At 42.5% G+C, this 16,195-nt stretch overlaps 1 protein-coding gene across 1 annotated transcript in view; it reads left to right on the plus strand.

Annotated features, from left to right (window-relative positions):
* Positions 1-327: 327 nt before the first annotated feature.
* The window catches only part of CPXM2 (carboxypeptidase X, M14 family member 2), a 78,366-nt gene continuing 62,498 nt past the window's right edge, over positions 328-16,195 (plus strand). Inside the window, exon 1 of the mRNA XM_054832554.1 lies at positions 328-1,143. Coding sequence (XP_054688529.1) covers positions 816-1,143 — 328 coding nt within the window. The 5' untranslated portion in view covers positions 328-815. The remainder of the gene's footprint in view (positions 1,144-16,195) is intronic.

Consider the following 16,195-nt stretch of genomic DNA (forward strand, 5'->3'; position numbering starts at 1 on the left):
ATAAAAACTATATATAAGTTATATATGTATAAATCAATATAAACAAGGGACCCTGAGATTGGTGCTGGAGCGGGATCCTACATTTGTAAAAGCATAAAAGAAAAAAGAAAAAAAAAAAAAACAAAACCCACCACAAAGGGGAAGATAGCACAATATGTATAGAATGAGAATTATTTGCCAGAGACCCACATCACACCTCTCTTCATGTGTGCCCAGCGTCAAAGCGCAGGCAGGGTTCATCCCCGGCTCTGTGTGCCCACCCCCAGCTGCACAGCATCTCCTGGGGGAGGGAGATGCCTTTGTACACAGGCTGGGAGGCAAAGGCTGGCTGCCAAGTTTACTTTTCTTTGAATAAATGCTCTCTTGGATCAGCTGCGTGCGGGAAGACTAAAGAAACTGTTAGGGAATTTAGCTGCAACTGTCTTGTAACTGTGTTTTTTGGGAGAAAGCAGCAACAACAACAACAAAAAACCCAAACTGAAAGGCAGGAGAGGGAAAGCAGCGAGCTAACCGCGCTGGAGATCACACCTGCCAAACGCCGGCGGAGCGGAGCGCTTGTCCGTCTGTCTGGCTGGTGAGCCCGACGATCACATGCATCCCCGTCCTGCCCCCTCCCTCCTCAGCCCTCCGTCCCGCTGCGCTCCTCGCAACTTTTGCAAAACTAGCCCAAAGCGGAGGCTCGTTCCGCAGGCAGGCTCCTTTAGCCCTCTGCGTCTCCTGGGAGGGGTTCGCCAGCTGCCAAGGCTCTCCGTTTTCCTTGTTTCCAAATAAAGTTCTGGGACTTGAAGAGGAGATTTCTGCAAAAGCAAACAATAATGATTGCCCTTAGCAAGAAAGGCTCATGTTCTACTCGGCTCTGCCTCGCTCTCTGCGCCTTTGGGCTGGCATTGCTGGGGGATGTGTCCCGGGCTGTACCCATGGACGATCAGGATTATTACCTGCAGGAGATTAGCAACAGGGATCATTATTATTCCTTTCCGTATCCCGGTGAAGAGTTTTTTCCTTTCACGGAGCAACCTGGAGAGGAAGGACCTATCCGTGCTGCAGAGACAGAGGAGCACCCAGGGTTCAAACCGAGCAAGAAAGAGTTAAAACAGAAGAAAAGCAACAAAAAAGGAAAAGCTGTTCTTGAAACTCCACCAGGTAACTTTCCTCCTCCTCCTCCTCCTCCTCCAGAGCTTGGAGTCTGCTGAATCTCATGCTGACTGACTTTTAGCATTAATGAATATCCAGTTAATGGCAGTCTTGGTAATAATAACAATAAATGGGCTTGTGGTGATGATGATGACAACACATTAATTTTTAATATCCCACAGAACAGATCTACGGAACTTTTATAGGCTTTTTAGCCCTCTCCTCATCAAGTAAAGAGATTTCAGAGTGGTAATGTATTAATTAGGCTGCACTCTAGCTAGTATATGGACTTTTCTTTCTTAATTCCACTTGACAACTGGCTTGCTGTTAAAGCTGCTGTTCTATGATCAAAAGAAGAGTAACAGATTCTGTAGTAAAAGCTGATTTTATATGGTGACACCTTACTTTATGCCTTGTCATTTTAATCTAAGAGAGGTTCCTGAATTAATTTTACTTATAAACCTGTGAATTTCTTTGAGATTTCACTTTAAAGCCCTCCAGAGGAAGATGCATAAACAAAGATCTTCCTGTAAAAGACTAAGCCATAACAAGCTCAATTTAATTACTGACGTGTAAAATACAGAAATTAAACAGCAACGAAAATACCTTATAATAAAAAAGGCCACCCTTAATTCCATTTTCTATTTTCTGCATTTGGTTGGATGAAAATATGCAATTATTAAAGTTTGCAGAAACTTGATCAGCTTTTACTGTCCAGTTGTTCTCGTTAAGACCTAATTGCACCACCCAGAAAGAAGAGTAATTTCCTTCTGTATTTCCTGAATGTATGGTAGGTACTTTACTGGTTTGGGACACTTAGTGCTGAGTTTGGCCCATGAGCTTCAGAGTTGTAAAATCTGGGGCCAAATCCCACTCCCCTACAGCTGAACTCCCTTTTACTTCAGAAGGAAACTTTTAATGTTAACAGCTGGAGCATATGGCACAAAGTTTGCAATTTAGAGCCATTAATACATGCAGTACAGCAAAACAGAGGATCAAGGGCTGTAGAGTAGCTTTAACTTTTCCCAGTTACATCTAGTAGATAGCAAACGAAATATTTTCAATTTTATGTTAACACTGACAGAAATTAATTAGCCTTTGATTAGCAAAGATACGAGCTCTTTTCATAATAAAGAGTGATAAGAAAATACCATTTCTGAAATCTGGAAAGCTGTTTGTGGGGCAGGCAGCTTGGATTGCCAGTGTAACTCAAGGGTGACAGCAAACACACCTTGTCCAGGGGAGCAGAGATGCGAGCCGTCTGTGCCCGCGGCTCCCTCAGGGGCCAGCAGCAGCTTCCCAAGCAGACGATACTGCCTGGGCTGGCTCAAGGACTTGGCTTATGAGGTTTGTTATCTAACCATTGACAACACGTGGTTTTTAAAGCTGCCTAATTAGGTACGAGGGTTTTTCTCTTCCTTGGTGTGGTGGAGACAATACAGATTTCCAGCCTGTAGCAGGATTTCTGCTCTGCCTTCACCTGCCCCGTTGGCTTTTTCCCAATTTCCCCAGCAGCGTGGCTTCACACATGCTTCACCAAACATGACGGTGATGAGGGCAGCATCCCATCTGTGAGGGCAATGTTCACTTATCTTTACAGACAGGCACCTTCCTTGTTCCCCACCTGCTGCACTGAGTACCTTACAGGTGCAGCGAAGGCAGCAGCCGTACCAGTAGCTACCTCCTCTTCGTGGAACACGCGTCCCTTCCAAACCTTGTTTGGTTTATGCACTGTAGATGCAGGAGTACAAAATTCAACCTATATTACACCTGTGACCTACCAGGGGAGCACACTGAGGTCCTACAGGCCGTCTGAGTTTGGTTGTTCCTTAAAATGTTTGATTTTACAAATGGATTTACATTCATTTTTCTATATACAAAATTATGGAATAAGAAAGGGGGAAAAAAGAGCTCCTCGAACCCCTCCCAGAAGACACTCCCTTGTGTGCCAACCCATTGACATGTGCAGGATTCATCTTCTAATTTACTGCTTTTTACTTTCCATGCTACCTGACTCTCTGAGTCTAGGGAGTCATTTTATGTCTGCGTTGTCAGGTGAGGTCCTTCCTCAGCCTCCTTCTCTTCCTCGGCATGGCCAAGCACAAGGTCAAGGGGCGCACAGGAGAGGCTCGTGGTGCACCACCAAAAGCAGCTGGCCATAGCTCAGTCCCTGCTTCCGCAGCAGGTTTGTGCTCTTTTGGCATGGCTGAGCTACCGAGCTCCAAGCTTTCACCGGCCAGGTGCAGTAAGAAGTTTTAAAGCCTATGAGCTTTTTTTAAAAAACAGCCAGAGGTACAAACCCCACCTGATTCCCTCCACCAAACTCTCGCTCCTCACTGCAGCACATGGAGGCTTGACACCAACTCAACGAACTGGCTGTTGGACTTACTTTAATACGGGAAAATGCAGCGTATTTCCTTGGGAGCAGCTGAACTATTTTAACTGAAATAGCTGTAATAAGCCCTAAGGCAAACACCCAGCAAAGGGAATGGTTCCCGTTTGTTAAAGATGTAAGTGAAAACAGGAGGTTTTTAGCAGGAAGTGTCAGGCAATTTTAACTGCAGTGTTAAAAGTTCTGGCTATAATATTTGAAATTTCTCATTTCTCCTCTCCCAAAGGCAGGCAAGGGCCGGGTCCTGCAGTGACTGCAATGCTTAGTGCCGTGACACCGTGTCGCCGGGGATCGGTTTGAAACAAAGATCTGAAAATCTGGCCCCTCGCAGAGGCGCCTAAATAATAATAATACGTACCTATAATTTCTCACGCTTGGCCTGTTAAGAGGATAGCTAGAAATAATAATAGCAGTTGCCAAACAAATATCCATGAATAACTATAAATCTGACTGTGTAAACGTGTGTGTGTTGTATATAGACGTATACATATTTATACATATATCCAGAACTGGAATTAATTTATTGGACATGCAATAAATGCAAAAAATTTGCTTTTTGTGAGGCTCACTGGCAGCCGGGGCATGAGGGATTAATTAGTTGTAACAAACAATAGTCTGGCTGGGAGCTGGGATGAAGAAAGCGGAGGAACGGGAACGTGTGATCTGCCCTTTGGCTGAGCAGCTGGTACTGATCAGCCCTAGCTTTGAACCAAAGTTGAAATCAAACATAGCAATCTGAAGGACACAGCACATAACAGATGACACGGACTTGATTTATTTAAGCTAATTACCAAAGGTGGTGAGAATATAGATATTTTCAATCTTTGAAGTATTAATGTAGAAAGAAATCCTATTGATGCCAGTGGGGTTGCAATTTAAAAAAAAAAAAAAATTATTATTAGACTCAATATTTGCAAATACTCGATTCAGATGACAGCTAAAATATCATCCTGCCTTCTTGCCCTTTAAATGACTCATAAATGAAGTGGTACTAGGTCATCCTTGGAAGGTAAACAGTTGGATTGACAGCTTTCTGTATATACATATTTCCATTTTCTAACTCCATCCTTGTTTGTTTAGGCCTCTATCCAAAGCCCATTCGAATCGGTGGAAAGATTCTTGTTAATGTCAAAGTTTTTCTTTTATAAGGTCTTTAATAGAGTTTAATATATGCCATCTCAGCTACCACCTGTGGAGCAGACCCCTACAGATAGTTTGGGGTTCTGTCTGGTACAGGCAACAATTCATCACTGAGAGGTTTATGGGGCTGAGGTCCCCACGAACACTGCTCGGTGTTGCACATCGCTCTGGGTCACGACTGAACAGTGTCGATCCTATGGCACCCAAATCTGCCACAATGAAATCTGTAATTATTTTTATTTGATTTACAAAACTTATGCTTGTTACAGTAGTTCTTGTTCCGGCCATACGTCCATTCTGACTGCCTTTAAAAAATGAAGGAGTAGTGTTTATTTGTACGGCAGTGCTCGGAATGGGTTTTAGTGCACATTTACTTTATATTTCACAGCTCTTCCTGTGTTTGATATCTGCACAATCCAACGTGTGTGTGCGTGTAGCAATCATGATTTCCTTTGTCTTGTCTTCTCTGTTGCTTTCTGCAGGCTTGATGAAACTCTTCAGATGCATCACTTTTTACTTGCCCCGTATTTGTTTATTTTTGGGTAATGTTGCCACCTGTTCAACAATGTAGTTCTTAAGATTTTGAGGTTTGGGGCTTTTTAAAATTTATGTAGTGCATAGGAATCTTTTGGATGGTTCAGGATCTCACTGGACCACGTGTCTGAGGAGGAGTCGGTAAGGGAAGGCAAAAAGAGGATACAACGGCCAATGCAAGCAACTGTGAAAATTATCTTGCAGAAAGAATTTGAATGTTTAAAAATAGACTGATAGTATATTAATTGAGGCTTTTATCAAGATATGAGATAATGAAGGCTTGGCGAGAGATCAATGAGTGAATGAGGAGGAAAAGCTGAATCATAGAGATGTTATTCAGGAAAAACTAGAAAGATTTTGGTGCAAAATGGTGATGAAGATCTGAGGAGGGTGTGAAGTTAAAAACACGACAAGTTTTTGGTGTTACTGGCATATGAATGGTGAATTTGTTCACTAGGAAGAAGATATGAGAGAGTGATATGTAAGGCATTGAACTGATAGCTGAAAACGCTTTAGAAGAGGTCACCAAGATACACCAGGTTTCCAGCTAGAACAGAAGGAAACATAGAAGGGAAACGTAACTTGTGAATCAGCATTGCTTGCCAAAATTGTGGTTTTGGGTGGGATTAGCTAGAGCAAAGAGGGAAAGGGGGCAGACTGAAAACAGGCAGGCTGAAGGTGTACTTAGAGAGTTAGGAGGAAGTCTAGGAGCAAAAAGAGTCATCAAAGTCCAAGTTTTCCAAAGACATGAAGTCCAGCGTGTTGAACTTTGCTGGCACGCTGAAGATGGGGTAATGCCTCGGAGCTCTGGCTGGGGAGAAGTCATTAGAAACGTTGGCAACGCGCCTTTGAGTGGAACGCAAGGGCCAAAAGCCACATGTGGGGGGACAACTGGCATGAGTCTGGGGGGAGCAGAGCCAGCAGTGGCGTTGGGCCGATGTCAGGGAGCTTAGAGGAAAGGTGTGAAGGGAAATGGGACAGGAGCTGGAAATACAAAAGAAATTCAGGGTAACAGGAAACAGGCTTTTGGGCTAGGGAACTGAATCAGAGGGTAAAATGAAGGTTGGGGATGACTGCGTACGTGGGCTGGTATTTCAGTGAAGGCTCTTCAGCGATAAATGACTCGTATAGGATCTAAGAAGAAATAAGCACAGAATTACCCACATGTAATCACCAGCACTGCTGTTTTCTAGCCCATTGGTATCCTCTCTCCTAAACCTTGTAGCTGGCTTCCATTCCTGAGAAGCCCAGAGAAAGCGGAGCACTCCTGTGACCTAGAATGTAGACTAGGTAATTTTAAAGCTTTTGCTTAAACTTCTTATACTAGCAACTTTGAAGAATGAACTCATTGGCCCTAGGTGCATATCCTATGAATTTTAATATGACCTATATCACATCCTAATTTCCAGATGTGACAAGCAAAGAGGAAAACGTGGCTTTTAACGAGCTTTCTTTCATCTACCAGCTTCTATTTTCTCCTCAGCACTTCTACAAATATGTAGAATAAGGAAATGTAATAGCCATCCATTTAAGAGCCCATCCTTTAAAGAATGTCACAACAAAAGAGGACAAAAGATGACTAAGAATGAATAATGAGCAATGCTCTCAAAATTGGCCAAACCTTTTTCATTAGCATCTTTCCTTACCCATGACTTCAATGAATAATGTAACGTGAGAAAAAAAAAAATCAGAATAAACACATTTGATTATGCTAGAGAAAACAGTTTTCTACGATAATTCTCCTAGCAGCCTTCCCTGAATTCAAACTAATTTTTAAGGTGAGAAAAATACCTCTTTAAAAAAAGGATGGTTTCACTGAGTAGATTTTAATAGTATGAACCGGAGTCTAGACTTGTTCCTGAAATGCCAGCATATTACAAGTCACTCATTATTTGAATTCATTCTTGGTATTTAATGTTATTCTCTGTTCAGTGAGCTGGCTATACAGGTCAATCCAATGGTTCACAATCAAATTTCACTTATTTCTTTTGGGTTTGGAATGAAGACTTCTGTCAGCTATGTGAACTTAGAATCTGTCAAAAAGATGAAGGAGTGGAAGGTATGGTGCAGAAGCAGCAATTTCTTGAATTTTCAACATCTGAGCTTTTTCTTGCTGGGATTTTTGAGCCTTGCCCAATTTATTGCCTGTGTAAAAAGCAGACTACCAAAAGATTTGCTGTTTGGGCACAGAGTTGAGATTTGATTGCCATATTCACACATAGTGGTTGCTTGTGCTCGTAGTATTACCATTATTGTTGTGCAAAGGATGCATCAGATCTGGTCGTCTTGTCAGGCCTCTGGTGAGGTTATGCCTTGTGGTACTGCTTGTTTTGTAAAGCAAGGCTTTTTGAAATGAATGTGTAAACATGTGCCTTTAACACTGGGGTTTTGGGTACTCAAGGAGAACGGGAACAACCACAGCTCTGATGCAGCCGAAATTATTTGCCTTTTAAAATCCAGTGATTACACATGCAAAACACTCCACAGCCTTTACTCAGCTCTAACATTCACTGAGAGAAAACAGAGGTGATAGGAATAATCGCTCATGTTAGAAACGGACAATCACCTTTAATCTTTCTGTCCCTGGGAGCTACCTTAAAGGGCATTTTGGTCCTATTTCATTCAATAGGCCATGAATCAAAGGCAGCATTTGAGTTTCCTTCATTTTTTGCATGGGATTTCATTCAGGGATGGTCATGGCCATCCTATCTGTGCAATTACATCTGCAATGTAGAAGTTACTTCTCAGTAACCTGCCTGGACACACTACCCATGCCCTGAGAAGAATGAAGTGCATGGACAATGGAATAAGGGTGTTTAGAGGACACTGTGGCCAGCCCCAAGATGGGTCTCTAACACTGCTGCTGTCTGATTATTCTCCTGATGGGGACTTCTGCTCCTGAGCCCCTGAGCACCACAGCTACCTCTTTCAGGGGCTTGCCTAGCTCCTCTGGAAGCCTTTCTCTGGCTCTTTCTGTTGACTTCACGGGCTGTTTGGTGGGGGATTTGTTTATCTGATCAACTATCGAAAACCACTTAACCGTTAGCAAAATACACTGCAATATTAATACATTACTTCGGATGCAAACACATTCCTAATTTCCTTGCAGCACAGCAAAAGGAGCATTTATGATTCCATTCCTCTGTGACGTTATCATCCCTGTGTGGGGAAGAACAGGGTGCTCTGGGTGTCTGCTAAGTGCTGGAAGGGCTGGGGCACCATGAGAGAGGAGCAAGGCAGTTTATTCTTCGTGCTGTCACCAGGCAGTGCTAAATCAACTTGACAGGTATAAAAGGAAAACTGTTTCTCTTTTCTACCCATAGCTAAAAATGGCAACAACAAAAAAAAAAGTTGAGAAAAACAAGAGGGGGAATGAGAAGTTGCCAGATGGTGACTCTGAGAGTCAGAGTGCCTATGAAGACATCAGAGGAAGTATGTGGGGATCATTTAAAGCATCTTTAGAGTACTTGGGTTTAGCTGTTAATCTCTCTAACCCTGTTTGAATTAAATTACAAAGGTTATTCTGGGGAGTCTGCTGGTAGATATCTAAGTCATCTTTTGGACATAAAATTGTTCCCTTCTGGTGGGTAACATACTGGCATTGGCAAGCAAGGATTTGTACCATATTATTTTAGGTTAAATGGAGATGAGGAAAGGGGGTTATTCCATATTTCCACAGTGATCTGCATAATTTCTCTAAACAAAAAGAGACTTTGAAGTGACTTACTGATTCTGGAGGGGTGTTCAAAGGAGCTGTCTTATAAATGGAAATCAGGCCCAATACACTGTAGAGTATATATTTACAAGAATGTCTTGTAAAACGATTGTATGAGATACTACTACTATGTCAGAGCTGGAGAAACACATTTTACTCTTGGATTAGGCGGAGTGACAGACTTCCTATTCTGACACACGAGCGAGCCCCAGACCTGCAGTCCATGGTCTGTGTGGGGCTGCGACACAGTGAGTCCATTGGGATTTGATATTGCAGAAAATGACACAAAAGCTGGCAATCTTCAGCAGACCGTAGCGACTTCCAGTAGCTATTGCTTATGGGTAAAGTTGAAAATCTGATTTAGTAGTGAAAGCACCCAGATACAGGATTAATATTCTGTTTACTTGTGGTTATTACGGTATGGGAATCCTGTGAATGTGCAGATCTGTAAATAGTAAATAATATGCTTGTCTGCTTTCACACAAGCATTAGCAGGATGCTGTATTTGCAAAAGTGCTGCTGCATCCAAGAGTCCAAGCAAGGAATGTAATAAAAGTTGTTGTGTACATAAGTTAAGCATAGATCATGTACTGGCAGCCTACATGTCATTTTATTTTTTTCTGCTACACAGTGCATCTACTCTGTAGTTTCCAGCTACTGACATAGAGAATATTACAGTAGTGTTGTACTACTATAATCAACATGATTCCCAAGGATCAGGTTCAACTAACAATGCAACTTAAATCTTCATGAAGCCAATATTAAAGGGTTATGTGCATTTTTATATTTATAAACTTCTAAAAATACAGGAGTTTTGAAAGAGGTGTAGGCTTGTGCTCAAGACAACAGATTAAAATCTAAGAGAGAAGCTCCTGTCCTTAGATGCATGGCCACAGGTAGTGATCGTTTTGGTAGTGGCGATTGAAGCCGTAGTTGATATTTCTCTATTTCATCCACTGGGGGTTAATACAAATATCAAAATAATCATCAGGGCAGGATTTCTCATCCCCTAGCCCTTAGGCTGGAGAATCGCGCGCATCCTAGTTCTCCCCATTCAGCTCCTTCTGAGCTGTGTGAAAAGAGCAGTATCTCCTGCAGCGTGGGCTGAGAGCACCTGTGTGCCTCAGCAGCTTGATGTTCAGCAACTTTCCCTGCAAGATGTGCTTTCACGTCAGCAATGAGAGTGCGTTAGCCATCTGGGCAATCGTTTGAAGTCAGAGATAAAGGGAAACATCCTGTTCCATTGCTATGCCTGGTGGCCGTGTTTCACCCAGGAATGTTGGACGTGTTTGCAGTGTACCGATCTGTTCAGGAAATGTGGACAGACAAATGCTTAGTTTTGAATCCTAGTACATGGTAGATAGATCTTCACCATCCAGAAGGAGACACTACTGGATGTGCCCCAAAGCTGAACTGTGGTGCTTGTTCCTTTGGACCTCAATGGTTCATCCAGACAATATCTAACAGAGCTTCCTAAATCTGTTTGCTTAGATTATGGGGCTTGAGCGCTTCCTGTAGATGATTTCTTCCTCACACTCCCACGTATCACAAATATATTAGTTTTCTTGTCATTTCCCTTCTTTCTGGCCCTACAAGATTTATCCTTCTGGCTGGGACCTAAAAGGGAATCTGAGGGGGAACCCCAAATGTCCCTGCTTGACTTCCAGAGTTTTCTTTGGTCTATGGAGGGGCTCAGGAAGTCTGTGGTCTCCGTTGTACCCAAATTTGCCTTTTACCTGTTTCCTCATATGAACTTTAGAAAGCAAAACAGTCTCCCATTTCAAGGGGAATTATGTTTGACAAAAGAGCACAGACCGAGGCCAAGTATCTCCTTCGTCTAACACATCCAGGATTTACTGTAAACTGCCCAAGTGCATTAATCATTGCGGTGTGCTGGGAGACGGTGTTGTTTGCAATGGGAACAACTGAAAGCCCTCTTTCTCATTCTTTCCCAGAAATTAGAGTATTTTTATGTTCATCTCTTCAGAGATACAGTGTTTTATTATGACAGGTTTATGGCTCCTCTCTACTGTCAGGGTCCTCCTAAAACATCTGTCAAATGAAGGGAAAAGTTCAAAGCATCTTAGAAGAGCTGATCTCAAATCTGGATGTAAACACTCCCTACCACCACCATTATGAACACCCCTTATGCCAGATTTGGCTTTAACACACTTTTTTTCCCCAAGATAATTTTCAATAGTGTAATGAGTTTGCCCCATACACATGGCAGAGGATGTCTGAACACAGGACCGGATTTCAGCCGTCCCAAAGATTTGTCATTGGCTTAGAGCAGAAATTTCCATTTCAGCCCAAGAACCTTTCATATGTGATTGTCTAAAAGTAGAGCTTCAGCTTTTGACAACTTAGTATTTCTCTTTTTCCCCTTAATTGCTTATGTACTGAGAAGTTACAGAAAACATTTCAGAAACAGTTAAAATGGTATTTGCCATCACAAGCTGGATGACAGGTACCCTACCCCAAAGGATAGACCCAGTGTTATCCCAGAGAGTATTGAAATGGCACTCTCTTTACACGCTTTAAATTCCAAGCAAAAATTGCATCAAGAACTCTGCCAAAAGTATGTCTGGGTTAAATATGGTGTAATATACATGGCTGGAGGGAAGGCTGGAATTTCCCATCGTAAGTCTGGACTCGGATCTGCTCCAGGATGCAGGTGACCCAACAGCATGGGGACATGCCCCAGTCTTCATTGCGTGCCACTGGAGCAGGAGGCTTCCCCCAAGGTGAGGCAATAGCTCTTACACCGCTGGTGAATAGAGGAATGAGGAGAGGAGAGGAGAGAAGGAGTATCCAGGGCCAGTTGTAGCCACGGTCCAGCACAAACCCCAGCTAAGACAAAGAGAAAAGTTGCTTACAGCTTTTTCGGCAGATATTTTTTTTCCTCAGGCTCCTCTGGATGCTTCTGGATCCCAGCAGAAGACTGCAGTCCAAAACTCTTGCAGGGTCCTCAGATGAGTGTCTCTTATCTGGTCCAGTTCCTTTGCATCAGGTATTTCATTAGACACATGTAAGTGACAAAAAGGGTCCCCAAAAAGTCTTGTTTTCAACTTGTAGTGGAACAGATGATTTGGGATCATAAAAAGAGGCAGAAAGCTATGAGTCTTCTTCAAAAGACTTTGAAAATGCTGACAAAGTGAGCCCATGTACTGCAGAGGCCCAGAGATGGGTGGAATGCACGAGGATCAGAGAAAAAAAATGGATAAATTCCTCTGTTGCCAAACTTGCAGCCTATGAGAAATTAGTTTTGCGGTATCTGGTCACTGAAATCACAAGGTATAGCATCTGTTCTTTGCCTGAATGACTGAATTCTTTATTTAAAAACAGAAGAAAATATGAGGGGTAATATACTCTTGATCCAATTTTTCTGCAAAACTACTGTTTGTTGCTTAGGATCTGAAAAGTCTTCTGCCAAAAAAAAAAAAAAAAAAGGGTGATGTCTGTCTGCAAGCAATAGTTCAAGTCCATAATGAACAAAGAGCAGAGCTCTCAACCAGCAGCTGAAGGCATTCAGTGTTATTTTAAACTATTAAATGAAAAGGGGGGAGAAAAGTCTTGTAAGTCTACTTTCTAAATAATCCATGCCATGATGAAGGCTTGTAACATGCATAACATGTGGAGTACAAAATATTGCAGACACATCTGAATTGTTTGATACTGCTGATGTGCAAACAGCAAATACGTACTTGGGGATTTTTGATGTTTGAATGCTAGTCGAGTCGCAATCACGCTGACTGACTGAGAGAGAGCCCCTACCCTCTTGCAAGAAGAATAGAACAGGAAGCTTTTCAAAATATGATTAATAAAATGCTAGTATGGTGTTATGCAGCTAAAATACCACAGACCTCTTTGAAAAAGTGGAGAGAAAATAGCACAGAAATATTCCTTTGCAAAACTGCTCCATATTTCTGTTCATTAATCCTGGATCAGATTTTTTTCCTCCCAATTAGCAAGTGGAAAATCGGGGGGGTTTATGCTCGGGGAAGTTTGCCTTGAAGAAGCTTTCTCTATTCCACGGTTTTTCATGTGCAGAATACCGATGCTTACCAAATAGTGCCTGCTCCTGTGCGTGAGGAGGAGGATGGGCTCTCCAAGGCAGCAGTTGAGCTTCTGATAAGTCCCAAATCATGGCCTGCACTTTTCACGTTAGCACAGTCATGTTTCGCAGCGGAGGCAAGGGCTCTGTGGTGCCAACACGGCTGTCGCTAGCACGACGCTGTTCCCCAGGGGAAGGATGTCAAACCTCACTGGGCAAGTCGTATAAATTAGGGTTTATTTGAATGCTTTCCTGAGTAGTCCTCCTTGCCTTCAGTTTGGATCTTTGGGCTTTCAGCCTTGAGCAAGCAGCCATGCACGCATGCAATTTTAAACTCACTAATAACTCACATTTCATAGCAGTCGAAGCTTCTGTCACACTCGGCTTTGAATCGGTGAAGTCTCCTATGTGCTAAATGTTTAGCCTGCGATTATGAGCCTTTGCTGGACCAGGACTGAATTGTTAAACAAAGCAGAAAAGATGTTTAGACAGAATGAATTTTGGGAATCTTTTGCGGGCTGCATAGAGCTGCAAGATTGCAGGAAGTTGGAATAAGGAGGAAGGACCTCTGAACGCTCGGTCATTTGCGTTGGAGAGGTGCCCACCCTTTGAGATATTTGTCTGAACCTTGCTTGAACTGTTTCAGCTCCTTCACTCTGCAGCATGGAGCTGGAGCTTCATACGAGTTTCCCTGCTGAACCTCCGGTTCTTCCCTCCGGTCAGCTCACATATATCAAGAGCCATGTCTTTCTCACGGTATTTTTAACATTTCTCTTTCTACAGGCAGGAAGCTCAGAGGCTTGTGAAAATGATGAGCGCTCAAATTTTAAAAGTTATTAACCAAGCTTTTAAAACCACAGAATCCTGGTGCTTGCTTGGGCATGGGGCATTTTTCTAAATTTTTATTTTTAGTTCCCTCAATTGTCTTTTCCACGACTAGCTTGAGGGCTGGTAGAGAGGGGGAAGTAAAATGGATGGACTATGGTATGTGCCATTGCCATTTTGACAATGAACATCTGAAAGCTAAAAAGCCATCTGGAAGCAGAAATCCTTTGGGAAAAAAGCAAAAGCCCATGGGGAGCACAGCTGGTGACATGTGGGAGAGGGAGAGCCTGACTGCAGAGTACGTCTGTGTTTTCTGAGCTCCTTAAAAATCATGCCTTTTTCAGAAATTACTTTAGGGAATAATTAATTGCCTGTGCAAGCTGGGCTCTGTCCTTAGATTTCTTCATCGGTGGTGCATTTTCCAGTGGGATTCCCGTGATGCCCTGGGGTTCGTGTCCCTGCGGTGAGCCCAAATGCCAGTCGTAGACCTGTTCCCAGGGGAAGCATCCCTCCTGCACCCCTCCTTGCACCCCAACAATCCCATTCCTCTGCTTTTTTATGCTTCTCCTTTTATTTTTTTTTTTTTAAATGGGGCTAGTCACATTTCAATCCAGGCCTGGTTTTTATTTCGCAAATCTTTGAGATTTAATTGTTTCTTGAAGGTTTTCTTTTTGCTTTGAACTCTTAAATGCTCTGCTGCCAGGGTGCTTCTCAAGGGTGCAACAGCTTGGACACAGGGTGTTTCAAAGGAAAGAGGAAAGCTCTGTTATATGAGTTCCTAAATCTTTTGATTTTCAGGACTTCTGGGTATATCCAAAGAATCTCTGGTTATTTTCTATGTGCACTTGGCCAATTTTTTATCTCTTCACTAAAACCGTTTTCCGCTGTTTGGGACTTTAAATGTATTACCCACTTCTGAGTTTTTAGTACTGTCTTAGAGCTGAGCTTGAATCAACCATGCAATTAAAAGAAAAGTCCATTAAAAGGAACAATTAAGTGAAAAGCAAACAAGCCAGCTAAACTTATTTTTTCTTTAACTGTGCTCTAAAAAATACCAACTGATTCCTTTTTGAGGGTTCGTAAGGAGCACAAAGTTTGAGTTCAGGTTCATTGTAACCACACAACTTTTTTCCGAAATCATTGTCTGAGCAATAGCTCCAGGCACTACAATGACTTCTATGCTTTTATGAGAAGTGTTTGTTTTTGTTCATTCCTCTTATTATTTCATATGAAATAATAACAACAGATGTGATTTTAGAAAAAAATGTAGAAATATCAAAAATTACTGCTAGAGCAGACGCACCAGGTCTCCATAAAACCGAGACTTACACGTTATAAAAGGTTTTAAAACCAAGTTGGATTGATTTTAGGTATTTCCTGTCACAGGCTTTCTATATAGGTCAAGTATTTAGCCCAGATGTGCAACCTGGAGGAGGGTTAGGCAGCAACTGTGCAGGATGACGACTCACAAATAAACTCTGAGGCTTGGGCAGTCGTTCCCACCCCCTCAGGGATGCTTCCAGGTGGTGGGCAGCACGGTTACTGCTGCTAGAGGAGGAGGGATATTAATTGCAAGTGGTATAAGCACAGTTGTGTGCTGGGATGTGATGGTTGGCTTGGCAATCTCTGCTGAGGTGGTCAGCCCGCCTTTGAGGGTCTTCTTGCTTGCGCGTGGAGGTGTGTTTGCAACTGTGTGTTTGTCTACGTGCAGAGAAGGCAAATTTCAGGGTCACTTTCGATTAGCAGCATATTCTTTGGAAAGATTTAAAATTGGCAAAGATTAGTTGTCCACAAACCAGCAGGCAAGGAGTGACTCTCAGAAAGATGATCCTAAACTATTCACCTGACTGCAGACACAGGCTACTATTCTACATTCTGTTGGTAAATGCGTATTTTTAGTTTTAATCATGAAAAAATGAAAGATGACATTTCAGCTCACAGCTAAGATGACTAATGACTGTGTGCTGCCTAAAGGCATAGCTCATACTACTTCACCATGCTGGCTCTGAGGTTTGCTGGCTCCCATCAAGAGCTAAGTCAGAAAGCTAAACTAGTAGAAAACAGCCTACTATGAAACCCAAAACTGAAGAGCAAAGTGCTTCTATCTTCATCCCTGATTTACTTGTGTTACGCTTTGGACTGCTTCATCAAAGGAAGCTAGTGCATCCATTTCAGCATCATTTTCAGCATGTTTCCTGCCTTTTAGAAAAGTAAAAGAAATATAGTTTGGTGCGTGCTAGAGCTTAACTTGATTAAAAGTTGAATAACGTTTAGTACTGACCAGGAAGTGGCTGATTTCAGTCTTTCTGAAGTGTAAATTTAGTACTTGGGAGTGGAAGTAACTACAGGAGCAGCGATAAAATTTAACAGCTCGTCTCTACTAATGAGATCTCCTTTACAA

Source organism: Grus americana, chromosome 7 (assembly GCF_028858705.1).
Source record: "Grus americana isolate bGruAme1 chromosome 7, bGruAme1.mat, whole genome shotgun sequence".
NCBI classification, from domain to species: domain Eukaryota; kingdom Metazoa; phylum Chordata; class Aves; order Gruiformes; family Gruidae; genus Grus; species Grus americana.